The 25,478-nt window shown below is 49.0% G+C and overlaps 2 protein-coding genes across 9 annotated transcripts; one reads left to right on the top strand and one right to left on the bottom strand.

Moving 5' to 3' along the window:
• The first annotated feature begins 998 nt into the window (after window positions 1-998).
• On the top strand, window positions 999-12,517 carry TARDBP (TAR DNA binding protein). Of its 7 annotated transcripts, XR_009452114.1 has the most exons (9): window positions 999-1,139; window positions 2,048-2,296; window positions 3,525-3,688; window positions 4,057-4,197; window positions 5,019-5,189; window positions 5,576-6,776; window positions 7,506-7,785; window positions 8,560-8,658; window positions 11,942-12,517. XR_009452114.1 is itself a non-coding variant. In XM_059691273.1 (6 exons), the coding sequence occupies exons 2-6, from the start codon at window positions 2,059-2,061 to the stop codon at window positions 6,104-6,106; spliced, it is 1,245 nt and encodes a 414-aa protein (XP_059547256.1). In that variant the 5' UTR covers window positions 999-1,139; window positions 2,048-2,058; the 3' UTR covers window positions 6,107-7,487. The 7 variants fall into 7 exon arrangements, 1 of the variants encoding a protein (XP_059547256.1); XR_009452115.1 differs by lacking the exon at window positions 7,506-7,785; XR_009452112.1 differs by lacking the exon at window positions 11,942-12,517 and having other exon boundaries at window positions 8,560-8,937.
• Window positions 10,096-23,226, bottom strand: MASP2 (MBL associated serine protease 2). 2 transcript variants are annotated; one of them, XM_059691270.1, is made up of 11 exons: window positions 23,121-23,226; window positions 22,797-23,025; window positions 22,475-22,652; window positions 21,669-21,800; window positions 19,382-19,578; window positions 19,161-19,308; window positions 18,171-18,289; window positions 16,481-16,559; window positions 12,740-12,874; window positions 12,165-12,239; window positions 10,096-10,949 (listed from the first exon to the last, which is right to left on the bottom strand). In XM_059691270.1, the coding sequence occupies exons 1-11, from the start codon at window positions 23,123-23,125 to the stop codon at window positions 10,186-10,188; spliced, it is 2,061 nt and encodes a 686-aa protein (XP_059547253.1). In that variant the 5' UTR covers window positions 23,126-23,226; the 3' UTR covers window positions 10,096-10,185. The 2 variants fall into 2 exon arrangements, with proteins under 2 accessions (XP_059547253.1, XP_059547254.1); XM_059691271.1 differs by lacking the exons at window positions 10,096-10,949; window positions 12,165-12,239; window positions 12,740-12,874; ... (2 more) ...; window positions 19,161-19,308; window positions 19,382-19,578 and adding an exon at window positions 20,945-21,097 and having other exon boundaries at window positions 23,121-23,225.
• Window positions 23,227-25,478: the final 2,252 nt, after the last annotated feature.

Genomic DNA, 25,478 nt, shown 5'->3' with positions numbered 1-25,478 from the left:
GAGCTTGGGCAGGGTTACCTAATCTCTGTACCTCCATTTCCTCATCTATAAACCAGAGATGATAACAATGGCACCTACGTCACGGCGCTGCTCTGAGAATTAGATGAGTTAACGCATAAACATAGAGCACGTGGGTATTACTGCATCTCATTGAAGCCGATACATCCATACACTGCGAAATTAAAACTGCTGCCAGTTAAACCAGGACACCTCATCAATGGAACTGGAACTGAAAACACATATTGGTTTCAGAAATGTGAAACAAACATGTGTGTGTTAACATGGGGGAAGTACAATATCACTATTTGGAGGCCTGCAGTGAAAATACATCAGCTTTAGGGTTAGGGCTCAAACCCCAAGTCCACCACCTGGGCGACCTTATGCAAGATGCTTCACCTCTCTGTGCCTCGGTTTTCCATTGGGCACATGCCGATCGCATCATTCGTAGTACTCACCTCGCAAGACTGGAGGGGGAACATGTGCTCCAGTACTTACTAGTAGACGGCACCTGGCACAGAGTAGGCGCTATCGTGGCTATTATGTAAAAGTCATTCTTTCCAGGTTGGAGCATGGCCATGGGAGGACGAAGGGGACATGCCCAGCCCGTTTTGTAGAAAGAGGGTCCTGGCCTCTCCTGCCCTTCTGGCTGCGCGAAGGTCAGGAGGTACAGGGACACCCCCCCGCGCCCCGCCCCGCCAGGCCCCGCCCACCCCTCCGGGTCCCGCCCCCTTCACGCTCCCGCCCCGCGCTAGTCTCGCGCACTTTCCGGCCGGGACCCGGGCCGGCGGTTGGTTGGGCGATACCATCTGTCCCGCTACGTGGGGGGAGTTAAAACCCACGCATCCATATTTTCCCATTTTTTAGATTTTCTGACCCAGGTGCTTGTCCATTTTTAGCCTCTCCATCTCTCTATCTGCTAAGGTTCCCAGGAAGGAGACCTCGCTCTCCAGGGAGCGGGTCGTGGCGTCTCCGAACGGCGAGCTCCCCCTCCAACCGGGGAGCCGTGGGCGCGGCGACGGCCGTCGGGCGGAGGAGGTGGCCCCAGCGCCATTTTGTGAGAGCGAAGCGGTCGCTGGGCTGCTCCTGGATCCCCGGCTGCTTGACTCTCCCTGTCGGGCCTCCTGTCAGCGGCCTAGCGGGTGAGTCGCGGCCGCTTCTCACTAAGGACGGCCCGGGCGCCTCGGCTCCGGCCCGGCTGGTCAGGGACGGACTCAGCGGCTGCGAACCCCGCCCGGCCTGGCGCGGCTGTCAGCGGGGCCGGAGCGGGGATGCGCAGCCCGAGCCGAGGTTTGGCCCGGTTTGGGCACCGGGGCAGTGCCTGGTGCCCCCGGGACTGTGCCCTCCGGGGGGCACTTCCCGCTTAGGCCTGGCGCTCTGCGGCCCCGCAGGCCGCGCTGAGCAGCTCCGACCTCAGCTGTCACGCACGGGCTTCTGGGAGGCGGCGGCCCGCGTCGCCCAGGACCTGTCGCCGCTGCCCTTGGGGCTCAAGTTGAGAGAGCCCCCAAGTCCCAAAATGAGGAACAGGGGGGACCTTCTTCCCTGTTTGTTCCCTTCACCTGGCTCCCTGCGCCCGTTCGGGCCTGAGACCCGGCCGCTCAGCGCGTTCCTAGGGAATCGCCTTCGCCCCCCTCCTCCTCCCACACTCGCCGCCACCAGCCTAGGTTCCCCCCGACCCCCCACATCATCGACTGCTCCCCAGTACACACATCACGGCTGTAATGAGATGGCGACTCGTTTGCTGGCTCCCTCTTGCTGGCCGCACCCCTGGGAACCAGCACGGTGCAGCGCCAGGCGCACAGTAGGCGCGCAGCAGATGTTCGTGGAATGAATGAATGAATGAATGAATGAGCGAGCGAGGCGCCCATTTTAATTTTAGCAGGAGTCTTCGCCTCCTACGGTTTCGGGGACAGACAGCTAGAGCCCAGGCAGCCAGGACTTTTCTGGAAGCCCTGGGACAATGGCAGGGTCGTGGGACGGGTCCGCGGATGATAAGGAATCGGTGCCTTTGACGCACGCGTTGGTCATTCGTCTCTCTTTTCCCTTTAAGAAAAACGGAAGATGTCGGAATATATCCGGGTAACGGAAGACGAGAATGACGAGCCCATTGAAATTCCATCGGAAGACGACGGGACGGTGCTGCTCTCCACGGTCACGGCCCAGTTTCCGGGGGCCTGCGGGCTGCGCTACCGGAACCCCGTGTCGCAGTGCATGCGCGGGGTCCGGCTGGTGGAGGGCATTCTGCACGCCCCGGACGCCGGCTGGGGCAACCTGGTATATGTGGTCAACTACCCCAAAGGTTCGTGGCCACCGGGCTTCGCAGCCCTGACGCTCCAGCGCAGTCGTGTTTGTGCCGCATTGTCCGAGAGGGTGGCCTCTTTTTTTTTTTTTTTTTAATTGTATTTTATTGATTTTTTTTACAGAGAGGAAGGGAGAGGGGTAGAGAGTTAGAAACATGGATGAGAGAGAAACATCGATCAGCTGCCTCCTGCACACCCCCAACTGGGGAGGTGCCCGCAACCAATGACCGGAATCGAACCTGGGACCCCTCAGTCCGCAGGCCCATGCTCTATCCAGAGCCAAACCCGCCAGGGCGAGGGTGGCCTCTTTTCATGGTGCAGCGTCTCCTATAACCCAAGTATTTCTTTAAACGTTACTTACTATTGGACTAGTTTGTAAGAGCACTAGTTTAAATGAGAACTGCAAGTTACAGAACCTTTTTTAAAAGTGAAAACTGTGTGTTTAAGAATCTGAACAAATGTTGCCATGTTGAGACAATGATGTATCAGTGTAGGTCCATCATTTGTAACAAACGCGTCACCATGGGAGGGATGTTGATGGGGGAAGCCATGCGTGTGGGGAGAAAGGGCAGTACTTATATGGGAAATCTCTGCCTTCCTCTCAATTTTGCTGTGAACCTAAAGTTGTTCAAAAATGTCTGTGGTTTTTTTTTAATTTTCATTCATCTCTTCCCTTTCTAATTTTGCTTTTTAAAAAATAACCTAAGGTTTTTTAATATTACAAAAATTAATGTGCCTTTATTATTGAAAGTTTAGAAAAGAAAATTGAAATCACCCTAAATCTACAGCTGCAAATAAAGGTTGCTGATTTTTTTTTTTTTTTTTTTTGGCCGATAGCCTGTAAGTTAATTAAGCAAATACATTTAATAGGCAAAAAGATGGTAATTACTCTTTTAACCTGATTTTTTCCTCAGTGTATTTCAAAGTCAGAGTGAAGTAGAATTATTTATGTTTTGATATGCCTTCTGAGAAGGGAGGATATATATTTGTAATCTTGTGACACTACAAAACCAGAGATATGAGTCCCTGGCTTTGCACCAGAAAAGCACCTCAACCACTGACTCAATCCTTTATTCTGTCTCTGAGAGCTGAGTTACTCTTTGCCAAAAGTTGAAACATCTTTATGGTCTTAGAATCTTTTTGCTTCTCACTCCTAGTTGTAGGAGGCAGTGTGTTTTGAAACGTGTTACATGAGAGTTCTAAAAGGTTTCTGCTCATTTTGTTTAGATAACAAAAGGAAAATGGATGAAACAGATGCTTCATCAGCAGTAAAAGTGAAAAGAGCCGTCCAGAAAACATCTGATTTAATAGTGTTGGGTCTCCCATGGAAAACAACTGAGCAGGATCTAAAAGAATATTTTAGTACCTTTGGAGAAGTTCTTATGGTTCAGGTAAACTTTGATTTCATTTAACAGGTTTTCTGGATGAATGAGCACGCAGAATTCCTGTTTTAGTGACACTGCCCTTCATGTTCAACAGACAGTATTTTTAATTTAAGATTCGCAAACATTAGATCTAGTTTATCTTTGCATTCTAAAACATTTTAATGAAATTCTGATATGTAAAACAGTATTATTCTGCTATAAACAGGATCTAAATTCAACATAGATTTACTCTTGGGGTTTTTACACCAAGAATAATTTGGTTTAAATTTTAATTAAGCCACTGCATCCAGTTGAAGCCATTCACATTGTCAAGGAATTTCTCATTTGGTTATGTGTCTGTGTTGTTTTAGTAAATTTAAATGATTTTTTTCTAGGTCAAGAAAGATATTAAAACTGGTCATTCAAAAGGGTTTGGGTTTGTTCGATTTACGGAATATGAAACCCAGGTGAAAGTAATGTCACAGAGACATATGATAGATGGCCGATGGTGTGACTGTAAACTTCCTAATTCTAAGGTACTTTGCTTTTTTTATTTCTTTGCTTTTTTGCCGTTTTTATTTCTGCTTTGGGAACTTTTGCTGACAAACTTCCTATAGAAGACACTATAAAATAAAGCGTTAAATACACTTGGAAAGGTAGTGTCAGGATGTTTTCTTGAAATCTCTTGGCTGGTTAAAGCCTTGGGACCTTAATGCATGCTGAATATTTTATGGCTGTTTGAAACATTTAGTTAAATATCCCTCTACACCAGTGGTTCTCAACCTGTGGGTTGCGACCCCTTTGGGGGTCGAACGACCCTTTCACAGGGGTCGCCTAAGACATCGGAAAACACATATATAATTACATTACAATTCATAACAGTAGCAAAATTACAGTTATGAAATAGCAACGAAAATAATTTTATGGTTTGGGGTCACCACAACATGAGGAACTGTATTAAAGGGTCGCGGCATTAGGAAGGTTGAGAGTCTAAACTAAACTATGTTAACAATCTTACATACATGTTAAAACATGAAGATGATCAGAGTGCAGTAAACTTGTTATAAAAGCCTAACTTGTTCCAAGCAAGACTTGCTTATTTGGAACATTATTGATTAGTCGTTGACTTTCCTAGATCCAAATATACTTTCATGAACTTAAAACTTTAAAACTGTATTTGTCATTGAAGTCTTAAAAGAAGGAGGAGTGCTAATGCAAAAAAGTTAAAATGTACTTATTTTTTAATGACTCACCTGAGGTAAAGGCAGATAGGTTGTGTTACATCCTCCGCCATAATGCCTTTTCCATTGCTCATAAAATATTTCTGATTGTTTTTCCTACCTTTGAATTTGCTCAGCAAAGCCCAGATGAGCCTCTGCGAAGCAGAAAGGTGTTTGTTGGGCGTTGTACAGAGGACATGACGGCTGATGAGCTGCGGCAGTTCTTTTGCCAGTACGGAGAAGTGGTAGATGTCTTCATTCCCAAACCATTCAGGGCCTTTGCCTTTGTTACATTTGCAGATGATCAGGTATTTTTCTCTTTAAAAATTTTATCCCAGCTAATTAGGTAATTTCTCTTGAACTTTTCCCTCCAGCTAATTGCCATCCATAACTAAGCTCTCTGACCGTGTAAGCTGTGCAGGGTATATGGACCTAGATATCTGTGATAAACGTTTTAGTACTTTTCAGTATGTGGTGTTTAACCAAGAGTGTTATATATCTTTAGAAAGTAAACTGAAAAATTCTTGCTGCCATTACTAAAGCTAAAGGCTATTTTGAGTTTAAATGAAATGAGCATTCATTGTTTATTTTCCCTTCAGTTTAGATAATGGCTTGAAATCTAAATTTTATTGCTACTTTGAAGTACAAGTCAGTGGTTTAATCGCCTTTATTTACACCCCTTATTTTCTTATAGGTTGCCCAGTCTCTTTGTGGAGAGGACTTGATCATTAAAGGAATCAGCGTACATATATCCAATGCTGAACCTAAGCACAATAGCAATAGACAGTTAGAAAGAAGTGGAAGATTTGGTGGTAATCCAGGTGGCTTTGGGAATCAGGGTGGATTTGGTAACAGTAGAGGGGGCGGGGCTGGCTTGGGAAATAACCAAGGGAGTAACATGGGTGGAGGGATGAACTTCGGTGCTTTCAGCATTAACCCAGCGATGATGGCTGCCGCCCAGGCAGCGCTGCAGAGCAGCTGGGGTATGATGGGCATGTTAGCCAGTCAGCAGAACCAGTCAGGCCCATCAGGTAATAACCAAAGCCAAGGCAACATGCAGAGGGAGCCCAATCAGGCCTTTGGGTCTGGAAATAACTCTTATAGTGGTTCTAATTCAGGGGCAGCCATTGGTTGGGGATCAGCTTCAAATCCAGGGTCAGGCAGTGGTTTTAATGGAGGCTTTGGCTCAAGCATGGATTCTAAACCTTCTAGCTGGGGAATGTAGACAGTGGATGACGGTTGGTTGTATAGACTGGTGGGAATTCAAATTTTTCTAATCTCATGGTAAGTATATTGTAAAATACATATGTACTAAGAATTTTCAAAATTGGTTTGTTCAGTGTGGAGTATATTCAGCAGTATTTTTGACATTTTCTTTAGAAAAAGAGGAAGAATTAAAGGAATTTTATAAGTTTTGTTACATAAAGGGTTGAAATACTGAGTGTTTGAAAGTGAACTGCTGTTTGCCTGATTGGTAAACCAACACACTACAATTGATATCAAAAGGTTTCTCCTGTAATAATTTATCCCTGGACTCGTCAAGTGAATTCTTTGCATGTTCAAAATGGAAACCATTAATTAGAGCTACATTCTTTTCTTTTAATTTGAACCCCACCATATGGATTTTTTCCTTAGGAATATCTCCTTTTTGGAGATCATGGTGTCACAGTGTTTGGTTCTTTTGTTTTTGTTTTTAACACTTGTCTCGGTTCATATGCAAAAGTACAATATGAAGCCTTCATTTAATCTCTGCAGTTCATCTCATTTCAAATGTTTATGGAAGAAGCACTTCATTGAAAGTAGTGCTGTAAATATTCTGCCATAGGAATACTTCTGTCTACATGCTTTCTCATTCAAGATTCCGTCATCACACTGCACAGGCTGCGTCTTTGACGGTGGGTGTCCCATTTTTATCCGCTACTCTTTATTTCATGGAGTCGTATCAACGCTATGAACGCAAGGCTGTGATATGGAACCAGAAGGCTGTTTGAACTTTTGAAACCTTGTGTGGGATTGATGGTGGTGCCGAGGCATGAAAGGCTAGTATGAGCGAGAAAAGGAGAGAGCGCGTGCAGAGACGGTGGTGCAAAATGGATATTTTTAACTTGGCGAGATGTGTCTCTCCATCCTGTGGCTTTGGTGAGCGTGTGCAGAGAGCAATGATAGCAAATAACGTACGAATGTTTCTTGCATTCAAAGGACACCCACATCTGTTGGAAGACTTTAAGTGAGTTTTGTTCCTAGATAACCCACATTAGCTGAATGTGTTAAGTGAAACGATACTTGTATTTCCCCTCTCCCTTTGTCAACTGCTGTGAATGCTGTATGGTGTGTGTTCTCTTCTGTTACTGATCTGTAAGTGTGGTCATGTGAACTGAAGCTGGTGGGTTGAGAACATGGACTGAGCTTGTGGTGTGCTTTGCAGGAGTACTTGGAAGCAGAGCTCACCGGTGAGCTGGGGGTGTCTCAAAGAAGGGTGGGCGTTCTAATGTCTGTCAGCCACCCCTAAGAATGCTGTTTGCTGCAGTTCTGTGTCCTGTGCTTGGATGCTTTTTATAAGAGTTGTCAATGTTGGAAATTCTTAAATAAAACTGATTTAAATAATATGTGTCTTTGTTTTGCAGCCCTGAATGCAAAGAATTCATAGCAGTTAATTCCCCTTTTTTGACCCTTTTGAGATGGAACTTTCATAAAGTTTCTTGGCAATAGTTTATTTTGCTTCAAATAAACTTATTTGAAAAGTTGTCTCAAGTCAAATGGATTCATCACCTGTCATGCATTGACACCTGATACCCAGACTTAATTGCTATTTGTTCTTGCATTGTCCAAAGTGAAAAGTTGTTTTGTTTTGTTTTTCTTTTTAAACCTGTCTTTTAATAAGTCTGGGTGACCGCACCTAAAATGGTAAGCAGTGCCCTCCAGCTTTTCCTTAGTGCCTCTGTGCATTTGGGTGATGTTCTATCTACATGGCCTGTATAGATCTCCATTGGGAAATCATGCCTCCTAAAAGTCTTATTTGGGGGAGTGGGCAAAACAGTGTTAATTCTTTTTAAATGCTTTGTAGCAAAGCATATCAATTGAAAGGGAATATTAGCGCCTTTTTAGTTTGGTATTTGAAAAGTGGAATTAATTGCAATGGGGATAAAAGTAGAAGAAACCACAAATTATCTTGTGCCTGAAATCCATTAAGAAGCTTGATAGCTTTCAGAACTATCAGGGTGTGGTGGGTTGTCTATGAAAGTGTTCATTGGAATGGACTTTGTCCTCCCAAGGTGGGGGAAATACAGTCCTGCTGAATAAAATCGTTTACAAAACTCAGATTAGACTCTCACGATGCACCGTTAAGTATGTAAAAGCGATAATATATTGATTATTGTACTTTTTATGTAACTACTGCTATGAGAGTTGAGCTTGTTTTCTAATGGAAGAATGTAACAGTTCTTGTGTTGATAGTTTACCTAATGCCCTTATCTAATTAGATTATGATAAATAGGATTTTTGCAAATTACATGTTTTAAACTTTTATAAAGTGAAGTCATCCTTTAGACTTGTGATCGCCACATTGTTTCATTATTCAGTTTCCTCTGTAAAAGGATCTTGCAGTTGTTTAATTTTTTTTTTTCTGCATCTAAATTGCATGATTTCCAAACCCTGTACCATCTGAATTTTGCATTTTAGCACTTGCACTATTACTCAGCAGCAGTAACATGGTAACACTTAAAATGGTATTCGGGGACCTCCAAAGACTAAACTGACAAGCCTTCAAGGAGCCCAGGGGTAAGTTAACTTCAATGGCATGGTTTAACCCTCTTTACACTTGTGTAAACCTAGTAACTGGTCTTGGAGGGCTTTCAGTGTTGAGTAGTCTTCTCTTCATATGTTTGTGGTAATCCATAGCTATGGGCATTTAATTCTACCCTAAATTTTTATTTTTTTTTTGAAGTTTAGAAGTAAACTATTTGGCAAAGATTTGTTTTTAAAGTCTATTTGGTCATCTAAATGCATTCATTCTAAACATTTTTTGAACCAGTTGAATAAAAATTTTTGTTGCCACCAGTTTAGTGTCTGGAGTCTTACTGGAAAAACAGTTTCCTTTTTCTATGTGACAAAGATGCTGAAAGTTACCTTTAAAAAGTGAGTCTCAAGAAGTTGCACTTTACATGCACAAGAGAAATTAGGGCAAAACTCACAATGAATTTTTAAATACAATGGTAACTCTGGCTAGAATGAAAAGCTTTGTTAGATGTTAGCTATTAACTCTTTTTAGGAAGGACTAGCCAACTAAAACGAAATATTTTTAAGCTTAAGACAGAGCTTAAATTTTGTCCTTAGGAAAAAGAAGTTAACTACTTAATTTGGAAGATGTATGTGATAATTAGAATAATTTGTTGTTGAGTACTAGGACAATAGCTCTTAATTGTGTATTCAGGTTCTATACTCAGGTATTGTGTGATCTGTGATCTATTGTTTGGCTAACTGTGACCCTCTTTTACATGTTTATCATAAGGAGGAAAAAAAATACAGATTTATCTATAGTACCACCATTTACTTCTGGTGTCGTATTTCATCTTATGGAAATGCCACATTTAATTCCACTGTCTTCTGAATTTGAACATTATTAAGGTTATTTCCAAGTGCTGGGAGCGTGGCTAAATTAAGTTCTTAGCATTGGAATTACTAGGTTAAAGACTATGCATGCTTTTAAGGCTTTTGAAATACATTGCAAAATTTTCCTTTACAAAATTTGTGTTGTCTTTGACAATGTGAATAGTGCTACTCCATGTTCATTTTGTCTACCAATTTGATAAGTGCAAAATTATATCGCTGTTTTTGTGATACTGGTTTTTAACATGGAAATTAGTACCTAGGCTAAAGTATTGATGTTTCTAGTTCATCTACAAAAATCTATGATTCAGGGTTACCCTGAAATAATACTGCTGTGATATATAAAGCTCTCTTAGCAGTCCATAAGAATAAGTCGAAAAATACTCAAAGACCATGTACAGGCCATTTCCGGAAATGCAATAAAAAAAACAGTACAAAAGGATACTGGACTCTAAGTAACGCAGTGCAATCTGACCAGTGAGTTTCTATTGCTCAGGCACAGACGAACATCACTGTGGTTCACACCCCCTTGAACCACAAGGTAAAGGGTGAAACGCTGGCCAGCCTCTCCCTGCAGTTCGGTTTTGGTTTGTGGGTGGGCGGGCGACAGTGGCTGTACCAATGTTCCTCGGGTCACATTGCTGCTGTGATCTTTTACAGGCATTTTTAAAAGGCATTTACTGACTGAAAACATACAAATTAAAAGTTATTCATTATTTTCTTGATCCAGGGAATATAGTTAATGACTTTTGTGTAAACCCCATACACTTGTGCTTCTCCACAATTATTGGAGCCCCAGGACACTATTCCTCCCACAAACCACCTGTGTGTCTCATTGTCTAGAAACACGAATGCCCCTCCGCTGTCGCCTCCACAGCTATCCTTGCCCCCACTCTCCACACCAGCACAAAGCATGTTGTCCGTTACCTTGGCCCCTGGATGCAGCTTCTCATAGGCAGCAGCACATGTGTGATGATCAACAATTGGTATGTCAACAAACTTCAGACTCCGGGCAAGAAAACCCCTCTGGGTTAATCCCCATCCGGATACAGTCCCAATGTCATTTGTCCTCATGAAGGATTCAGCTGCCTCTCCTGGCAAGCAGATAGGCATGATGCTGCTGTTGATGGCAACTTTGTTCTGCAGTTTAATCAGCGCTATGTCGTTATCGAAACCAGCAGCATGCCTGTAGCCCTCATGGATGAAAATGGCCTCTGCCCAGGCTTGTGTGTGCTGAGGCGACAGTCTCTTCAGGGCACCCATTCGAATGTTCAGGGAGGAGGCGACTTCTTTTTGCTCATATATGGCATGAGCAGCCGTTAGGATCCAGTTGTCATTCAAAAGTGCACCTGCTGCTGTGGTGTCGCCGAATAATAGCAGGACTTGCCAAGGAAAATCGCCAAGCTTTGCGTTTTGCCCTCCATATATACGACCTCCTGTTGTACGGGCTGACAGTCCGCAAACTGGGGAAAGAAGCAGATAGGTAGAGCCTTGGTAGAAACCCAGTGGTGCTTTTCTCCACCCACCACTTCAGACTTGTTAATATTTCATGTCAACCCAAAATGGCATCACCTAAATCGGTGGGTGCCCACCTGTACAGGCAGGTGAGGCTACCTTAAAACAGCACAGTTCAAAGACCCAATGGGGAGTTCTTAGCTCCTCAGAAAATGAGGTGGGTAAAATTTCTTTTAGAAGCTATATTTGTTTTGCAAAAAAATAAAAGGTCTACACAGTTGGGGGGTTATGTATTAGGGCAAGCGGGAATTGGCTGAGCTGATGCATTGGGTGATGTGAATAGGAGTGGAAGGAAATAACCTTTTCTTTGCTTCTGTTATCCCACTTTAAAATGGCATGTTCACCAGGTAGTTCTGTGAAAGCAGGAACTAGGTCACTGTCATCGGATTGGCAAAATTAATTTGACTTTTGAACATTTAAATGTTTTACAAATTAGAATGTCGCAGCTATAGCCAGGAACCTTCAGGGTCAGAAATTATTTGTCATCTAGTTGATGCTTTCAAACACTAAGTTTTACTCTATATTACTAAGGGAATACACTCAATGTACCAAATGTTTCCTACTGTGGCAGAATACTTGCATTGAAACTTGTAAACGTGGTGTCAGCTAAAATCAAATAACTAATTTAAGCCAAATAACACAGGGGTAATGAATATATTATTACCTTTCTGATTTTTTTAATATCTACTCAACTATATCTTCAGAGCCAATTCTGGTAAAAAAAAAATTTTAAGTACTATTAAAAGGCAAATTACATTAATGTTTAAAAATTAGATGTCATTGAAAACAATTGCTTAGGGAAATAATGAAGTTATTAGCTTTGGGTTTTAATAGCATTTTTAACAGGGAAGAAAAGTAACAACAGAGGAACTTAAGTTTATAAATGTATAAATGGTTCAAGATAATTTAAAAAATCATTTAATTTTTTATGCTTGCCTAGTTGTAAGGCCAAAATAACCAAATGACTGATGCAGTCAGCACCTACCAACCTCTCCACATGGAAAGGGGATAATGAGGACGTATTATTTGGAAATAATAACTTGGTCTAAGAGCCAAGTACCGAAGTTACATTTCTGCCTACCACAGCTAAAGCTCTACTTATTGTCTCCGACCCATTCCACTTTCCATCAATTACGAATCTCTTGTATAAATGTATCCATTACCAGGCTCACAGACTGGGAGTGATTTTTCTCCTTTGGAGCTCGTCCAGAATCCATCAGCCTCACACACATATTTACCTGCAAATCATTGGAAAAGCAAAAATGTTTAACTGCATGTATAAGGTGGTTGTCGTTTGCTTGAATACCCCCTTAAAAAATGTTGATTCCTGAGCATCCGTGGGAAATAGAGGTGTCTGAATAACCATTTTACATGATTTCCTAAATGGGAGGTCTCGGCATTACCATGTTTGCTTGCAAAGTGGAAACCTTTTAGATGTGTAACTTGAATATGTATCAAGATCTCAAGTGCTTAATGATAAGGTTTTGACTTGTTAAATTAAACCATTTGGAATATATTGTGTGTTTGTAGTAGTCATTTACTAGATAAGATCTGTTTTCAGATTCTTGCAAATTGACATTAAAGTCACTTCAGCTGTAATATTTCACTTAGCTGGTGGGAGAAGTGCCTTTTAATCTTTTGTCTAGCCTTAGCCAAAATGTTGGCTACAGTTTCTTTTCAGATGGTGAGGGCTTCGGTTCCAAGCAGCACCCACCCCGGCCTGGAGCACGGTGCTTACCATCACCTCTTGCCATTGTGTAGAAGGTCTCGGTGCAGCGGTACTGAATCACAGCTTTGTACGTAGTCACCTCGGAACCCGCGAGGTACTCCACTCGGCCGTTGGGTAGGTCATCAGGAGGGCCACACTCAACAACTAATGAACGGGGGGAGGGAGGAGTCAGTTTCTGCTTTTAATTCTAACATTAGAAAGGCGTGGACACTGATAGACAGTGAGCCCTGTGGTGCTGGGCTCGGGCGCAGTCCCTGCGGGGCTGGCGTGAGGCCTTTCCTCCGGGAAGGGGATCTGAAACCACACGCCTTCCTCGACGCTCTCACTTCTGACAGGAAGGTCTGCGGCCGCAGGAGGGAGGAGGCGGCACAGCCTGCACTGTCTAGCTCCCCCAAAAGGGCACTCACACGACCATACAAAGCTGACTCTGAGGGCACAGCTTGTCCCTAGGATCCCTTTCCTAACTGAACCTATTGTTAGAGAGAGAGGGATCGGCTGCCTCCTGCACGCCCCAACCGGCGATGGAACCCACAGCCTGTGTGTGTGCCCAGACCAGGAATCCAACCGCCACCTTCTGTTGTACGGATGATGCTCCAACCAACTGAGCCACACAGGCCAGGGCTCATAAACTGAACTTTCTAGAAGACCTGGAAGTCCTTGAATTTGGATTAGAATTCACACTTGGGACATTGCTAATAGGAAGGAACCACTTTGTGAGACAGTGCTAAACGTCTCCACACAGTGGGTGTATAAAATCGTTCATGCGTATCTGTAGGTATTCAAAGACTGCATTTAAATGATTTTCAGCAGTATCTGTGTGCCTGGCTCTGCCAAGTGCTTTGTCTGCATTGCCTAATTGTCTGTAGATGAGACGCCATAACTACCCAACCAAAAATAGCCGAAGCAGGGCTCAAACCCAGACCTCTGGCTTCCACTGCCTTTAGAACTTCTCTGCTGCTTTTTTAACTAAAAGAATAGGTGAGAATGTAAATTTATGAAATAAAAATATTTAATTCCCCCAGGCATTTTGTAGAAGTTCTTACGCAAAATATACAAAAATACATGTACAGGGTGTTAACTACAGCAAGTGCCTGTAACAGTAAAAAGGGGGGGGGGGGCGACAATGAAAGATTAAATAAAAGCATGGTGTGATGAAATGCTGTACGGTCATTAACAAGAATGAGAGGCTCTATTAATACCTAAACTGATGTGGGAAAATAGCCCAACAAGATGGAGAAGAGCAATGCAATCATTAAGTATCCCATTTTGGTTAATAATAATAATAGCCCTAGCCAGTTTGGCTCAGTGGATAGAGAGTCAGCCGGTGGACTGAAGGGTCCCAGGTTCGATTCCGGTCAAGGGTACATACCTCATTTGCAGGCTCAATCCCCAGCCCTGGTCAATCAATTGATGTGTGTGCCTCACATCGATGTTTCTCTCTGTCTCTCCTCCTCCCACTCTCAAAAAAAAAAAAAGAAAAAAAAAGACCAAAATCCACACAGGAGCACACCCGCACCTTCCCATTCCCCTGCTCCCCGCCCCCCCCCCCCCCAGCTTGTTACCTTTGCCTTTCTCCTAAGCTCCAAGGGCCCTTCTGCCTCTGTAACTCATTTCCTTAGCCCATTTCTTCTACGGATCACTTCTACCTCTCTATAATTTTTTAAAATATATTTCTATTGATTTCAGAGAGGAAGGGAGAGAGAGAGAGAGAGAAACATTAATGGCAAGAGAGAATCATTGATTGGCTGCTCCCTTCATGCCCCATTGGGGATGGAGTCTGCAACCCAAACGTATGCCCTGACTGGGAATCGAACTGTGACCTGGTTCATAGGCTGATGCTCAACCACTGAGCCTTGCCGGTCAGGCTGTGTAATTTTCTATTAAACTTTATCTTATAGTTTGAAAAAAAAAAAGCATATAATAGTGAAATACGTTAATATATGTAACATAGGAGATAAAGAATATGAAGGAGTAGACCCCAAACTCAGTGGTAGTTTAGGGATTTGGTCGAGAATGGCTTTTACTATATATTTTTGTAAACATATTTTCCAATTAATGTGTATTTTATCATTGAAAATATATTTAAGGTAAGATACATGATTCTTAGTTCACAAAATGGTAGTACACCATGGTCTCAGTTCGGTGTGTGTGTGTCCACACAACTACCCCATCCCTACATGCAGTAGCCTAAACCTGTGTGCATATGTGAGACACATACACCAAAATAGTGATTAGAGTTGTACTGTGGGGTTATGGGTATTACAATGTCATTTTCTCTATTTCCCATCTTCTATAAGGATTTTATACTTAGAAAAAATATTTTTAAAGATCACACTTTTTTACAGCAAACAATTGCCCTGGCCAGTGTGGCTCAGTTGGTTGAGCGCTGTTCCATGTGTGGAAGAGTGTCAGGTTCGATTTCCGGTCAGGGCACATACCCAGGTTTCAGGTTCAATCCCTGGCCGGGGCGGTGTTTCTCTCTCACATGGATGTTTCTCCCTCCCGCTCTGCCGGGAGCCGGTCCATCCTTGCTGTTTCAAGGGACCTGGCATATATGGCATACGGTTCTTAATATGTTTGCTCACCTTCTTGGCGCTGTGTTTTAACCAAGGTCACCTCTCCGAGAAAGGTTGAATCCCCAGGTAGGGATTTTCCCCTGAAGTTAGGGAGGGAATAAAACCCCTCAACTAAGTGCCAGGCGGGTAATTAATCCCTTTAACTACGAACAATCATGCTTAAACTACATAATCTTTTCTCCCTGGAATGGAGATAAGAAACGCCCTAACCTTTGTAATAGAGATTGATAGGATTGAATCAACTGGTATAAATACAGTTGTAACAAGACAGAAACACTCAGAACTCAGAACGCAGAACTTAGAACAGAATCAAGAAGACAGAACTTAAGAGGAGAGCCAAGAAGACAGAACTCAGAACTCAGAACTCAGAACTTAGAACACAGAACTCAGGAGACAGAATTCAGAAGACAGAAAGACACAGAACTTAGAACACAGGGCTTGGAAGACAGGACCAAGAGAGACAGAGCCTAGGCACAGAACCTACACAGAACGTCCTCTAGAGACAGAAGAACTTCGCTGGAGATCCAGAGCAGAACCTCTCTGGAGATCGAGACCAGAACTTGGCTGGAGATCCTGGCTAGGCTGCTGATCAACTGAACCCTGTCTCCGTGTCATTCCTTCTTCGCCGACTCCGTCCACACCTTTGGGGAACCCCTGGACCTGCTGGGGTTTGACCCCGGCACCGCTCCCTTCTTCTCTCCCTAAAATCAAAAGGAAATACAGTGGAGCCTTGACTTACGAGTTTAATTCGTTCCGTGACAGAGCTCATAACTCAAATTACTCGTATGTCAAATCAATTGTGAACTAGTGAGACACGTGATGCTGGGCTGATGTTGTGGTGTTCACTGTGACGTTCGCTGCGCCCACTAGCGGTGGGGTATCTGAAGCTGGCTCGTAACCCGAATTTTAGCTCTCAACTCAAAGCAAAAAATTGGCTGAGAGATGGCTCGTATCTCGAAAAACTCGTTAGTCGGGACACTGGTAAGTCAAGGCCCCACTGTAATTATCCTACTAGCTCGGTTTCATTTTAACCTCTAAGAGTGCACTGAGAGCCAGGGAAGAGAAGCAAATTTGGAATTCAACCCCCGAAAAATAGCATCCTTTTTACAAAGGCAGCAGCAGCAATAGAAGCAGTGGCAGCAGCAGAAGCTCCGGGGTTGTCATGTGACCGTACTGCTGCATTCCGGCATCGGCTGGTCCCAAGATCCATCCTTCTGGCAGACGGCAGTAAATGAACTCAGGGGCAAATGACCCTAAAGAGGAAGAGAAAACATGAATTTCCTTGTTTACATCAGAAAAATCATGCCCCAAACCGACGCCCCCACAGAAGTTAGTTCCTCTTCTAGTGTTTCACCAGATGCTCCCAAGGGGACGATGCACCCCCATGTCTGGACGCACAGCCCAACTCTGCCTCCCTGCCGGTGAGGGTGACTGCGGGGTACACAGCTGTCAAGGTGCCTTGGCATTTTAGAACCAAATGTGAGCCCCTGCGGATTCTCCACCATCTCTCTCTCCTGTGACGTGCATGGGGAGGCGGTCAGAAGCGGGGGGGTGGGTTGGGGAGGCCAGCCCCGTGGGACACAGAGCAAATGTGTCTGGGTTTTCTCGCCTGCGGCCTTTGCTGGAGGAGAGCTACCCGCGTTCTCAGTGTTCATGGCTGATCGCGCTTACAGAGAAGCATTTTTTTTTAAAGTCCTCACCGGAGGATATTTTTCCATTGATTTTTAGAGAGAGTGGAAAAGAGAGAGAAATAACAATGGGAGAAAAACACATTGCTTGCCTCCTGCATGCGCCCCGACCAGGGCCCAGGTCAGAGAGGAGCCTGCAACCAAGGTATGTGCCCTTGACCGGAATCGAACCCAGGACCCTCCTGTCCACAGGCCTACACTCTAGCCGCTGCACCCAGAGAAGCATTGTTGACCAACTGCAGTAGCTTCCTAAAACCAGGCTCCGTGAGAGAAGATGGCTCCGGCAGAGCCTTGTGCTTCAAAGGACAGCGGGGTGATTTTTTAAAAATCAGCAACGGAGCAGGTCTGCAGTCCAAGGAGCTGCGGAGAAGAGCCCGCCCCAAAGTCTGCAAGGTGGCAAGGTGGCACTTTTTTCCTGGTGTCGCGCCCCCCCCCCAACAGGACTGCACTGCACACCTCGCTGTCATTTGCTGTTATTACTTCGTACCACTGGGATTCAGTGACAATTTTGAAGAACATAAAGGGGGCGTGTTAATCTCCTACCTGTGCCCCTACAGCAACACACTAAGCGTTTTTAAAAAATTATCCGCCCGCTCCCTCAACAGTGGCTACTATTTATAACTTTGCGGGACACACTACTTTCCAGCCCATTTAATTTTTTAATCGTTTGTGGGCCCAGGAGTTGTTCCGTTAGGTCAGCGGTTCTCAACCTGTGGGTCGCCACCCCTTTGGGGGTCGAACGACCCTTTCACAGGGGTTGCCTAAGACCATCGGAAAACATATATATAATTACATATTGTTTGGTGATTCATCACTGTGCTTCAATTATGTTCCATTTGTAACAATGAAAATACATCCTGCATATCAGATATTTACATGACGATTCATAACCGTAGCAACGTTACAGTTACGAAGTAGCAACGACAACAACTTTATGGTTGGGGGTCACCACAACGTGAGGAACTGTATGAAAGGGTCGCGGCCTTAGGAAGGTTGAGAACCACTGCGTTAGGTCATCCTAAGAACAAAAATTCCCGTAGCCATCCCTCTTCTCAGCAAACAAAACACACACCCAGGCCGGCAACAGCCGTTTTCCTGCTACCTGTCTGCTGACATGAAAGTCACACCTTTGGAAACTACACGATCGCGCGCGCTCACGGTTTAGCAGTCACTCACCCGCAGAAGCTCGTAGCCAGCCGCGCACACCACGGAGAAGCGGTCTTGCAGGACGTACGTGGCTTGCACAGGTGCGATGCGGCCATGAGGTGGCGCCACCGGATCAGGGCACGGCTGAGCTGCGGGAGGAAGCCAGGCTGCGGGTTCTGAGGGGTCTATGGCCCGTGAGGCCCCGGGAACTGAGCGTTTGAGCGTCTTGGTTTATAAATGAGAGCTCTTCGGATTTAACACCAAAGCGGGGGGCACACCGGTTGCGTGTTGTGCACGTTGGGACGTGCTGCCTGGCCTGGGCTTCAGCCAAAGCGGCGTAAGGAAGCCAGGCCTGCCCTCGCTGGTCGGCTCAGTGGATAGGGCGTCGGCCTGGGGGCTGGAGGGCCCGGTTCAATTTCAGTCGCCGCCGCGGGCTCATTCTCAGCAGGGGCGTGCCGGAGGCAGCCTATCAATGAGTCTCTGTCACTGACGTTTCTATCTCCCCTCTCCCTTCCTCTCTGAAATCAATACAAATATATGGTGTGTTTTTTAAAGAAAGAAGAAAGAAAGAAAGAGAGAGAGAGAGAGAGAGAGAGAGAGAGAGAGAGAGAGAGAGAGAGAGAGAGAGAGAGAGAGCGCCAGGCATGGCCTAGCCAGTTTGGCTCAGTGGATAGAGCATCAGCCTGGGGACTGAAGGGTCCCGGGTTCGATTCTGGTCAGGGCACATGCCTGGGTTGCAGGCTTGATACCTAGGGGGGTGTGCAGGAGGCAGCCAATCAATGATTCTCTCTCATCATTGATGTTTCTCTCTCTCCCTCTCCCTTCCTCTCTGAAATCAATAAAAACATGTATTTTTTACATTAGCCTGCTATATTTGGTCGAACATTTAACTCACCGCTAATGCCTTGGCAGGGCCAGACCGAGATTTCTCAGAGCTTACACAGCCCACAGGCCGGACATCCCCCACCCTGTTAGACGCCCCGGGAAGAGACTGAGCTCCACGCTTCCTGCCGCCCGCACCTGTGCTGGTGTAGTGGACCTTCCAGCCTGTGTGGTCCCCCGACTGGTCAGTAACAAAGGTCACAGTCACAGCGTTGCTCTTGGTTTCAATCCTGCTGGGCAACGTCTTCCCACAGAATGGGCCGAATTCCTTCTTGTCTGTCTGAATCTGAAAGAAGGGGAGCCCCGGTCACCCCCGGACCTGCAGGGGTCAGGATGAGGTGGGGGCCCGGGAACCAGACCTTGAGGGAGTCGTAGGGGCACTGGGTTTCGGGGTGCGCCTCCACGTCGAAGGACTCCACGAAGTCCAGGATGACACTGAACCCCTCCTCCAGGCGGATGCTGTAGGTGCAGCTGGAGAGTTTGGGGTACGGCTGTGGGTATTCCGGGCTGCTGATCACCCCAGACCGCTCGGTGAAGACCTGGCCTGAGCACAGGGCTGGGAAGAGGGGAGAGGGCGGCGTGAGCCTGGGCTGGCGGCGTGACTGCCACACGCACTGGTCTGGGTCGAGGCCCTGCACCTGGCCCACCCCAGAGGCGCCTCAGGCCAAGGACCCCACCCAGCAGCTGAAGGGACAATTTAGGGAGGGGTGTCTCCAGGGCCCAGGCTTTAGCTAAAATAGGCGACACGCGCATGTACATCTTCCAGGGACCCTCACACCCCAGAGAGGGTGGAGGTGGGAGTCCTGGGCCAGAGTCAGAGGGGAGTGAGTGAGGGCAGCTCCTCTGAGGGCCCAGGCACCGGAGAAGGGAGGAGGGGCTCTCCTCATTCCTCAAGAATTAGGGGGGCGGGGGGACCAGCTAGTCTTCTTGGCTGAGGGACCCAGACCCACCCTGACCCCAGCAACCTCCAAGTTCATCCACTGTGGGGCTCCCACCACGCCCAGCCCGGGCCCTGGGTGTCCGCCTGGACGGGTCAGGAGGTCAGGACGGGCCTCCCTTTGCCCACCCGCCCTGGGGCAGGTGAGGGACGCTCAGATCCACACTGATCACGGGCTTGTCTGCTGTCTTTCCCAGCCGGGACAGCTGGTTCAGCCTGCACAGCACCCCGCCATTCATGGGAGGCACAGAGGGGGGCGCAGGCATTAGAGTGGGGGGGGGGGCTTCTAAAAAGAGGAGTCCCAGCTCCTCCTTCCTTTCTCCCAGTGGCTGCTACCCCCCCTCCCCCCCCGCCACACACACACACACACACACACACACACACACACACACACACACAAGGGCAGAGGGAACGGCCCCTGGACATGGGGACCAGACTGCCCACCAATGACACCTCCTTGGGCCTCTGCTCTGGGTCAGGCTCCCCAGCCCAGCCCAGCTCAGCCGGACCGGACCGCGCTGCCCTCAGAGCAGGAGGGGGTCCAGATGCTCAGAGCGCAGCCCCTGGGCACCTGGTGGGGAGCAGAGAGCGCCGATCCCCTGGGGCTCAGGCAAGTCTCCGCCCCTCTCAGCCTCTTCAGAATGGGGGTGGGGAGCCCTAACCGGTGTGGTTCAGTGGATAGGGCGTCGGCCTGGGGACTGAAGGGTCCCAGGTTCGAGTCCGGACAAGGGCATGTACCTTGGTTGCGGGCACATCCCCAGTAGGGGGGCTGCGGGAGGCAGATGATCGATGTTTCTCTCTCATCGATGTTTCTAACTCTATCCCTCTCCCTTCCTCTCTGTAAAATATCAATAAAATATATATTTTTTTAAAACTGGGGGTGGGGAGCCCTTCCAGCAAGAAAGCCAGGAGGCTCCTCCAGACTGTGAGAGGGGAGGGAGGGAGAAGAGGGACCAGACGCACACCACAGCCCCCCCACCCCAGCCCAGAGACAAACATCCGCGGGTGGAGGTGGACCAGGTTTATTGTTAGCTCCGTGGGGGTGAATGGGGGCTGCAGGCAGCCACAGTCTCGCCGGGCCCAGAGCTGCAGCCAGCGGGCTCTGCGGGTGGAGCGGAGGGAGGCTAGAGGCTCTGCTCTGGAAGAGAGAGGGGGGCAGGAGAGGCGCAAGGAGAGACACGAGGGGGAGGCAGGGTCAGGTCAGCCCTGGGGTTGGGGGGGCTCCCCACTCTCCAGAGCACCAGCTGATTTCCTGTCCAGGTGTCTGGCCAGGGCACAGGGCGCATCCTCAGGCAGTGGGGCCACGGAATTGGGTCGGGGTGCTGGGGCCTGGGAACTGGTGGCTTTGAGCAGGCCCCGCCCCCCATCCTGAAGTCTTGTGGGGGGGAACTGGGGTGAGCGGGCCTAGACCCCCCCCCTCCTCACTGGGAGCCGCCTCTGGAGGGTGAGGGAGCTGAACGGGTCCCAGAGCCCAGCTGGGCCAGGTGCGCCATGGGGGCCTAACCAGTGAATGAGCCGGGGAATGAGAGCGAGGCCAGGACGGGAGGGAGGAGGGGAGGACTTAGAGGATGGGGGGATGGAGGGAGGGGTGGAGTGAGGGGACAGAGAAGCAGAGCAGGGGTGCAGCCTCCAGACCCCGGGGCAGAACAGCCATGGCTTTAAGGAGGGTGGGGCTGGGCGGTGCAGGGCGCCCTGGGGCCATGGCTCACCTGAGCAGGTGCGCCTGTTCTGGTGGAGCACGTAGCCCGCCCGGCAGGAGCAGTAGAAGCCGCCCAGGTGGTTGTGGCAGTGGTGGTCGCAGGCGGGGGCCGCTCCGGGGGGCACTTGGCACTCATCGATGTCTGGGGGAGGGGGGGGCCGGGCAAGGGTCAGCAGGAGATGGGACGGCACTGAGGCCTGGGCTCCGGGACCTCCAGCCTCAGGGTGACCGGAGAGGAGCCTCCTCCTGCCCAGCCACGCACCGGGGGCCCCGGGCCACGGCCACCTCCCCACGGCACTTGAGGGGAGGAGGAAATAACACATTCGGAAAACCAGTGACAAGGCGTGTCCTGCTCAAAGTCCCCGGCTAGGAGGGGAGCAGCCAGCCCTGGAACCCAGGGGGCAGTGGGCGGGGCTGCCACACAGGCCCGCCCAACCCTGAAAGCAGCTTGTGAGGAGCACAGAGAGGTTGAGCCCCTGGCCCAAGGTCACACAGCTGGTCCCTGCAGGAGCCAGAATCTGACCTACAGACACAGGGCACCCAGCTCTGTGCATCCTCGGCCCTGAGTCACAGGAGGGCGAGCGGGGAGCTGCCAGGATGACCCCGTCTCAGCGCCTGGCACAGAGGGGGGCTGGGTCCTGGGTCCGAGGGGAGGTCGGGCTGTCACTCACATCTGCATGGCAGATGGTGTCAGAGGAAGGAGGGCTCCTCGCCTGCTGGTTTGGCAGGAGTCCAGCCTCAGGGGCTGGGAGCCTGGAGGGAGGCCTGGCCTGACAGGGGGACCCGGGGGTCAGCGAGCCCCGGCCTCTCCCTCACCCTCTGCTGCGTAGAAGGCCTCAAAGCCCGTGAACGCCTTCTCGTTGGAGTAGTCGGAGCGGAAGGTGACGTTCAGGCTGGGGCCGGGCGAGTAGAAGGTGGTGTTCCCCGGGGCCTGCTCCGTGTCCGTGCTCTCCCAGCCGCACAGCGTGGCCAGCACCTCGGTCCCCGAGCTCAGCTGTGGGGTTGGGGGTCACTGGGAGGGACAGCCAGACCCAGGCCTCCCGCCCTCCCAGGCCTCCCGCCCTCCCAGGCCAGACTCCACTCCCAGGGCCCCCTGTCCCCGAGCCCCAGCCTGTTCTGGGGGCGCCCCTGTGGGCACCTGGACGAAGTCGTACTCGCAGCGGTAGGAGAGCTCCAGGTGGAAGTGGGTGAAGTAGAGGCGCAGGCGGTAGCCCGGGGGCGCCGTCAGGGTCCAGCGCAGCTCCTGGTCATCCGGGTACTTCCCCGGGAAGCCAGGCGACGCCAGGCGCCCGAACACGGGCTGCGGCCACTGTGTGCCCCCGGGGGCGGCTGCCGAGCCCCAGAGCAGGCCCAGGAGGATCAGCAGCCTGGGGGGGGGGGTGCACAGGAGGGTGGTGAGGGTCTGGGGACCTGCTGCCACCCCTCACCCCTGCCAGGGAGGCTGCGGGGGGCTCCCACCCACCTCATGGTGCGCCCGTCCAGCTGGCCAGGCCGGGTCTGGATTCGCAGTCTCACCTTTGATCTGTTTGTCCAACAGCCGGTCCTGCCCCTGGAATTCTGGGAATCGACCCGGTGACTGCTGCCGGGCCAGATGGCGAGGCAGGGAGGACAGGACAGTCCAGGAGCCAGGGCTGACCTGGTGGGACGCCAGCGCTGGGGACAGATCCTGCTCTGCCCCTCGCCCTCCACCTCCATGTTTCCTCCCCAGGGTGTGAGTGTGGCTGCCCAGGTCTCCATGACGCCACAGGTAGGAATGGAGGAACGCACCCACCCCCTGCTTCTCTCCCCACCACCCCCGCCCCAGTCCTGCTGTGAAACACCTGAAAATAATAAACACATAAAAGAAAATAAAGCACCTGATGCAGGAGGGTGGGGAGTGTGGCTTAGGGGGCGGCAGGTGGGAACACTTCTCTCTGAGCGGGCAGTAGGCCCAGGCGTCAGCTTGGAGCACCAAGTCCTTCCAGAGGCGTAAGGAGCCAGCCGATTCCTATTTCTCACCCCCCGGCCCCGCGGGAACTCGGACACTGATTCCCTCTTTCTAGCAAGAGGCAGGAACCAGAGCTAATAGATGCATGTGAATGGGAACCCATGTGAGCAGCCAGCGACCCCATACTCACGAGAGGTTCCTGGAAGCTGATTCTTTTTTTAAAAAATCCCACCAGAGGATGTTTCCATTGATTTTTAGAGTGGAATGAAGGAAGGGAGGGAGGGAGGGGGAGGAGAGAGAGAAACAGCATGTGAGAGATACACTGATTGGCTGCCTCTCACACAGGCCCTGGCCGAGGATGGGATCGAACCTGCAACGCAGATGCAGGCCCTTGACCCAGAATCGAACCTGTGAGCCTGAGGTTCGCTGGCTGATACTCTAACCACTGAGCACACTGGCCAGGGCTGGAAACTGGTTCTTAAAAGGGGTGTAGTGGAGGGTCCCAGGCCCAGCTGAAGGGAGTGGGAGACAGAGAACAAGGGTGTTAAGCAAACAGACTTGACACCGAGAGCCCAGCCTTCCTCCGAACGCAGCTCCTGGAATCTGGCAGCTCTCCGGCTCCTCCCTCGTCTCCGGGAAGTGTGACCAGCCCAGGGGGTAGGACCTAGATACCAACTCTGAAGGCTCCGCGGGCACATGGCTCAGCCTCCGTCACCCACAGTGAAGGTCGATCGACAAGCCCCACTCGGGGCGGAGAGCTTGTCACCCCCACGCTGTGAGCAGAGCATTCCAGGGTCACCGAGGAAAACCTCACAGGTGAGAAAGATTAAAAAGAAAAATCAACCAGCCAACTGAAGAATACAGAAAGCCAGCAGGGAGGAGAAAATGCCCCCTGCCCGGCCAGCGTGTCTCAGGGGTTGAGATACGACCTATGAACCAGGAGGTCACAGTTTGATTCCCGGTCAGGGCACATGCCCGGGTTGTGCAGGCTCCATCCCCAGTGTGGGGCATGCAGGAGGCAGCTGATGAATGATTCTCTCTCATCACTGATGTTTCTATCCCTCTCTCTCTCTTTCTCTCCCTTGTTCTCTGAAATCAATAAAAATATATTTAAGCCCTAGCCTGTTTGGCTCAACGGATAGAGCGTCGGCCTGTGGACTGAAGGGTCCCAGGTTCAATTCCAGTCAAGGGCATATGCCTGGGGTGCAGGCTTGATCCCCAGTAGGGGGCGTGGGGGTGTGTGCAGGAGGCAACTAATCAATGATTCTCTCGCATTGATGTTTCTCTCTCCCTCTCCCTTCCTCTCTGAAATCAATAAAAAAATATTTTTAAAACTTCTATATAATCAAAGGGTAATATGCAAATCAACCAAATGGCAGAACGACCAGTCACTGTGACGTGCACTGACCACCAGGGGGCAAACGCTCAACGCAGGAACTGCCCCCTGGTGGTCAGTGCGGCTGATGGCTCGGGCTGATGGCTGGCGAGCCAGAGGCCCACCTCCACAGCAGCGCTAAGGATGTCCAACTGTCCATCAGTCAGACATCCCCTGGGGCTCCCAGACTGCGAAAGGGCACAGGCTGGGCTGAGGAACCCTCCACCCGAGTGCACAAATGTCATGCATGGGTCCTCTAGTGCAGGGGTCCTCAAACTTTTTAAACAGGGGGTCAGTTCACTGTCCCTCAGACCGTTGGAGGGCCGGACTATAGTTTAAAAAAAAACTATGAACAAATTCCTATGCACACTGCACATATCTTATTTTGAAGTAAAAATACAAAATGGGAACAAATACAATATTTGTATTTGCATGTGGCCCACGGGCCGTAGTTTGAGGACCCCTGCTCTAGTATATATATTTTTTTAAAAAAAGAAAGAAAATGCCCCAAACCCAAG

The sequence above is a fragment of the Myotis daubentonii genome, chromosome 3, assembly GCF_963259705.1.
Source record: "Myotis daubentonii chromosome 3, mMyoDau2.1, whole genome shotgun sequence".
In the NCBI taxonomy this organism is placed as follows: domain Eukaryota; kingdom Metazoa; phylum Chordata; class Mammalia; order Chiroptera; family Vespertilionidae; genus Myotis; species Myotis daubentonii.
The sequence above is the reverse complement of the archived record's forward strand: the minus strand, read 5'-3'. Positions and strand labels throughout refer to the sequence as shown.

Excerpts from the sequence above, each read along its gene's own strand:
- MASP2 (XM_059691270.1), bottom strand. Across the intron at positions 22,653-22,796 it reads GCGAGTACGACTTCGTCCAG|CTGAGCTCGGGGACCGAGGT; the intron begins GTGCCCACAGGG and ends CCAACCCCACAG. Across the intron at positions 10,950-12,164 it reads ACTCCCAGTCTGTGAGCCTG|TTTGCGGACTGTCAGCCCGT; the intron begins GTAATGGATACA and ends TTCTTTCCCCAG.
- TARDBP (XM_059691273.1), top strand. The coding sequence starts at position 2,059 with ATGTCGGAATATATCCGGGTAACGGAAGACGAGAATGACGAGCCCATT. Across the intron at positions 3,689-4,056 it reads GAGAAGTTCTTATGGTTCAG|GTCAAGAAAGATATTAAAAC; the intron begins GTAAACTTTGAT and ends ATTTTTTTCTAG. Across the intron at positions 4,198-5,018 it reads GTAAACTTCCTAATTCTAAG|CAAAGCCCAGATGAGCCTCT; the intron begins GTACTTTGCTTT and ends GAATTTGCTCAG.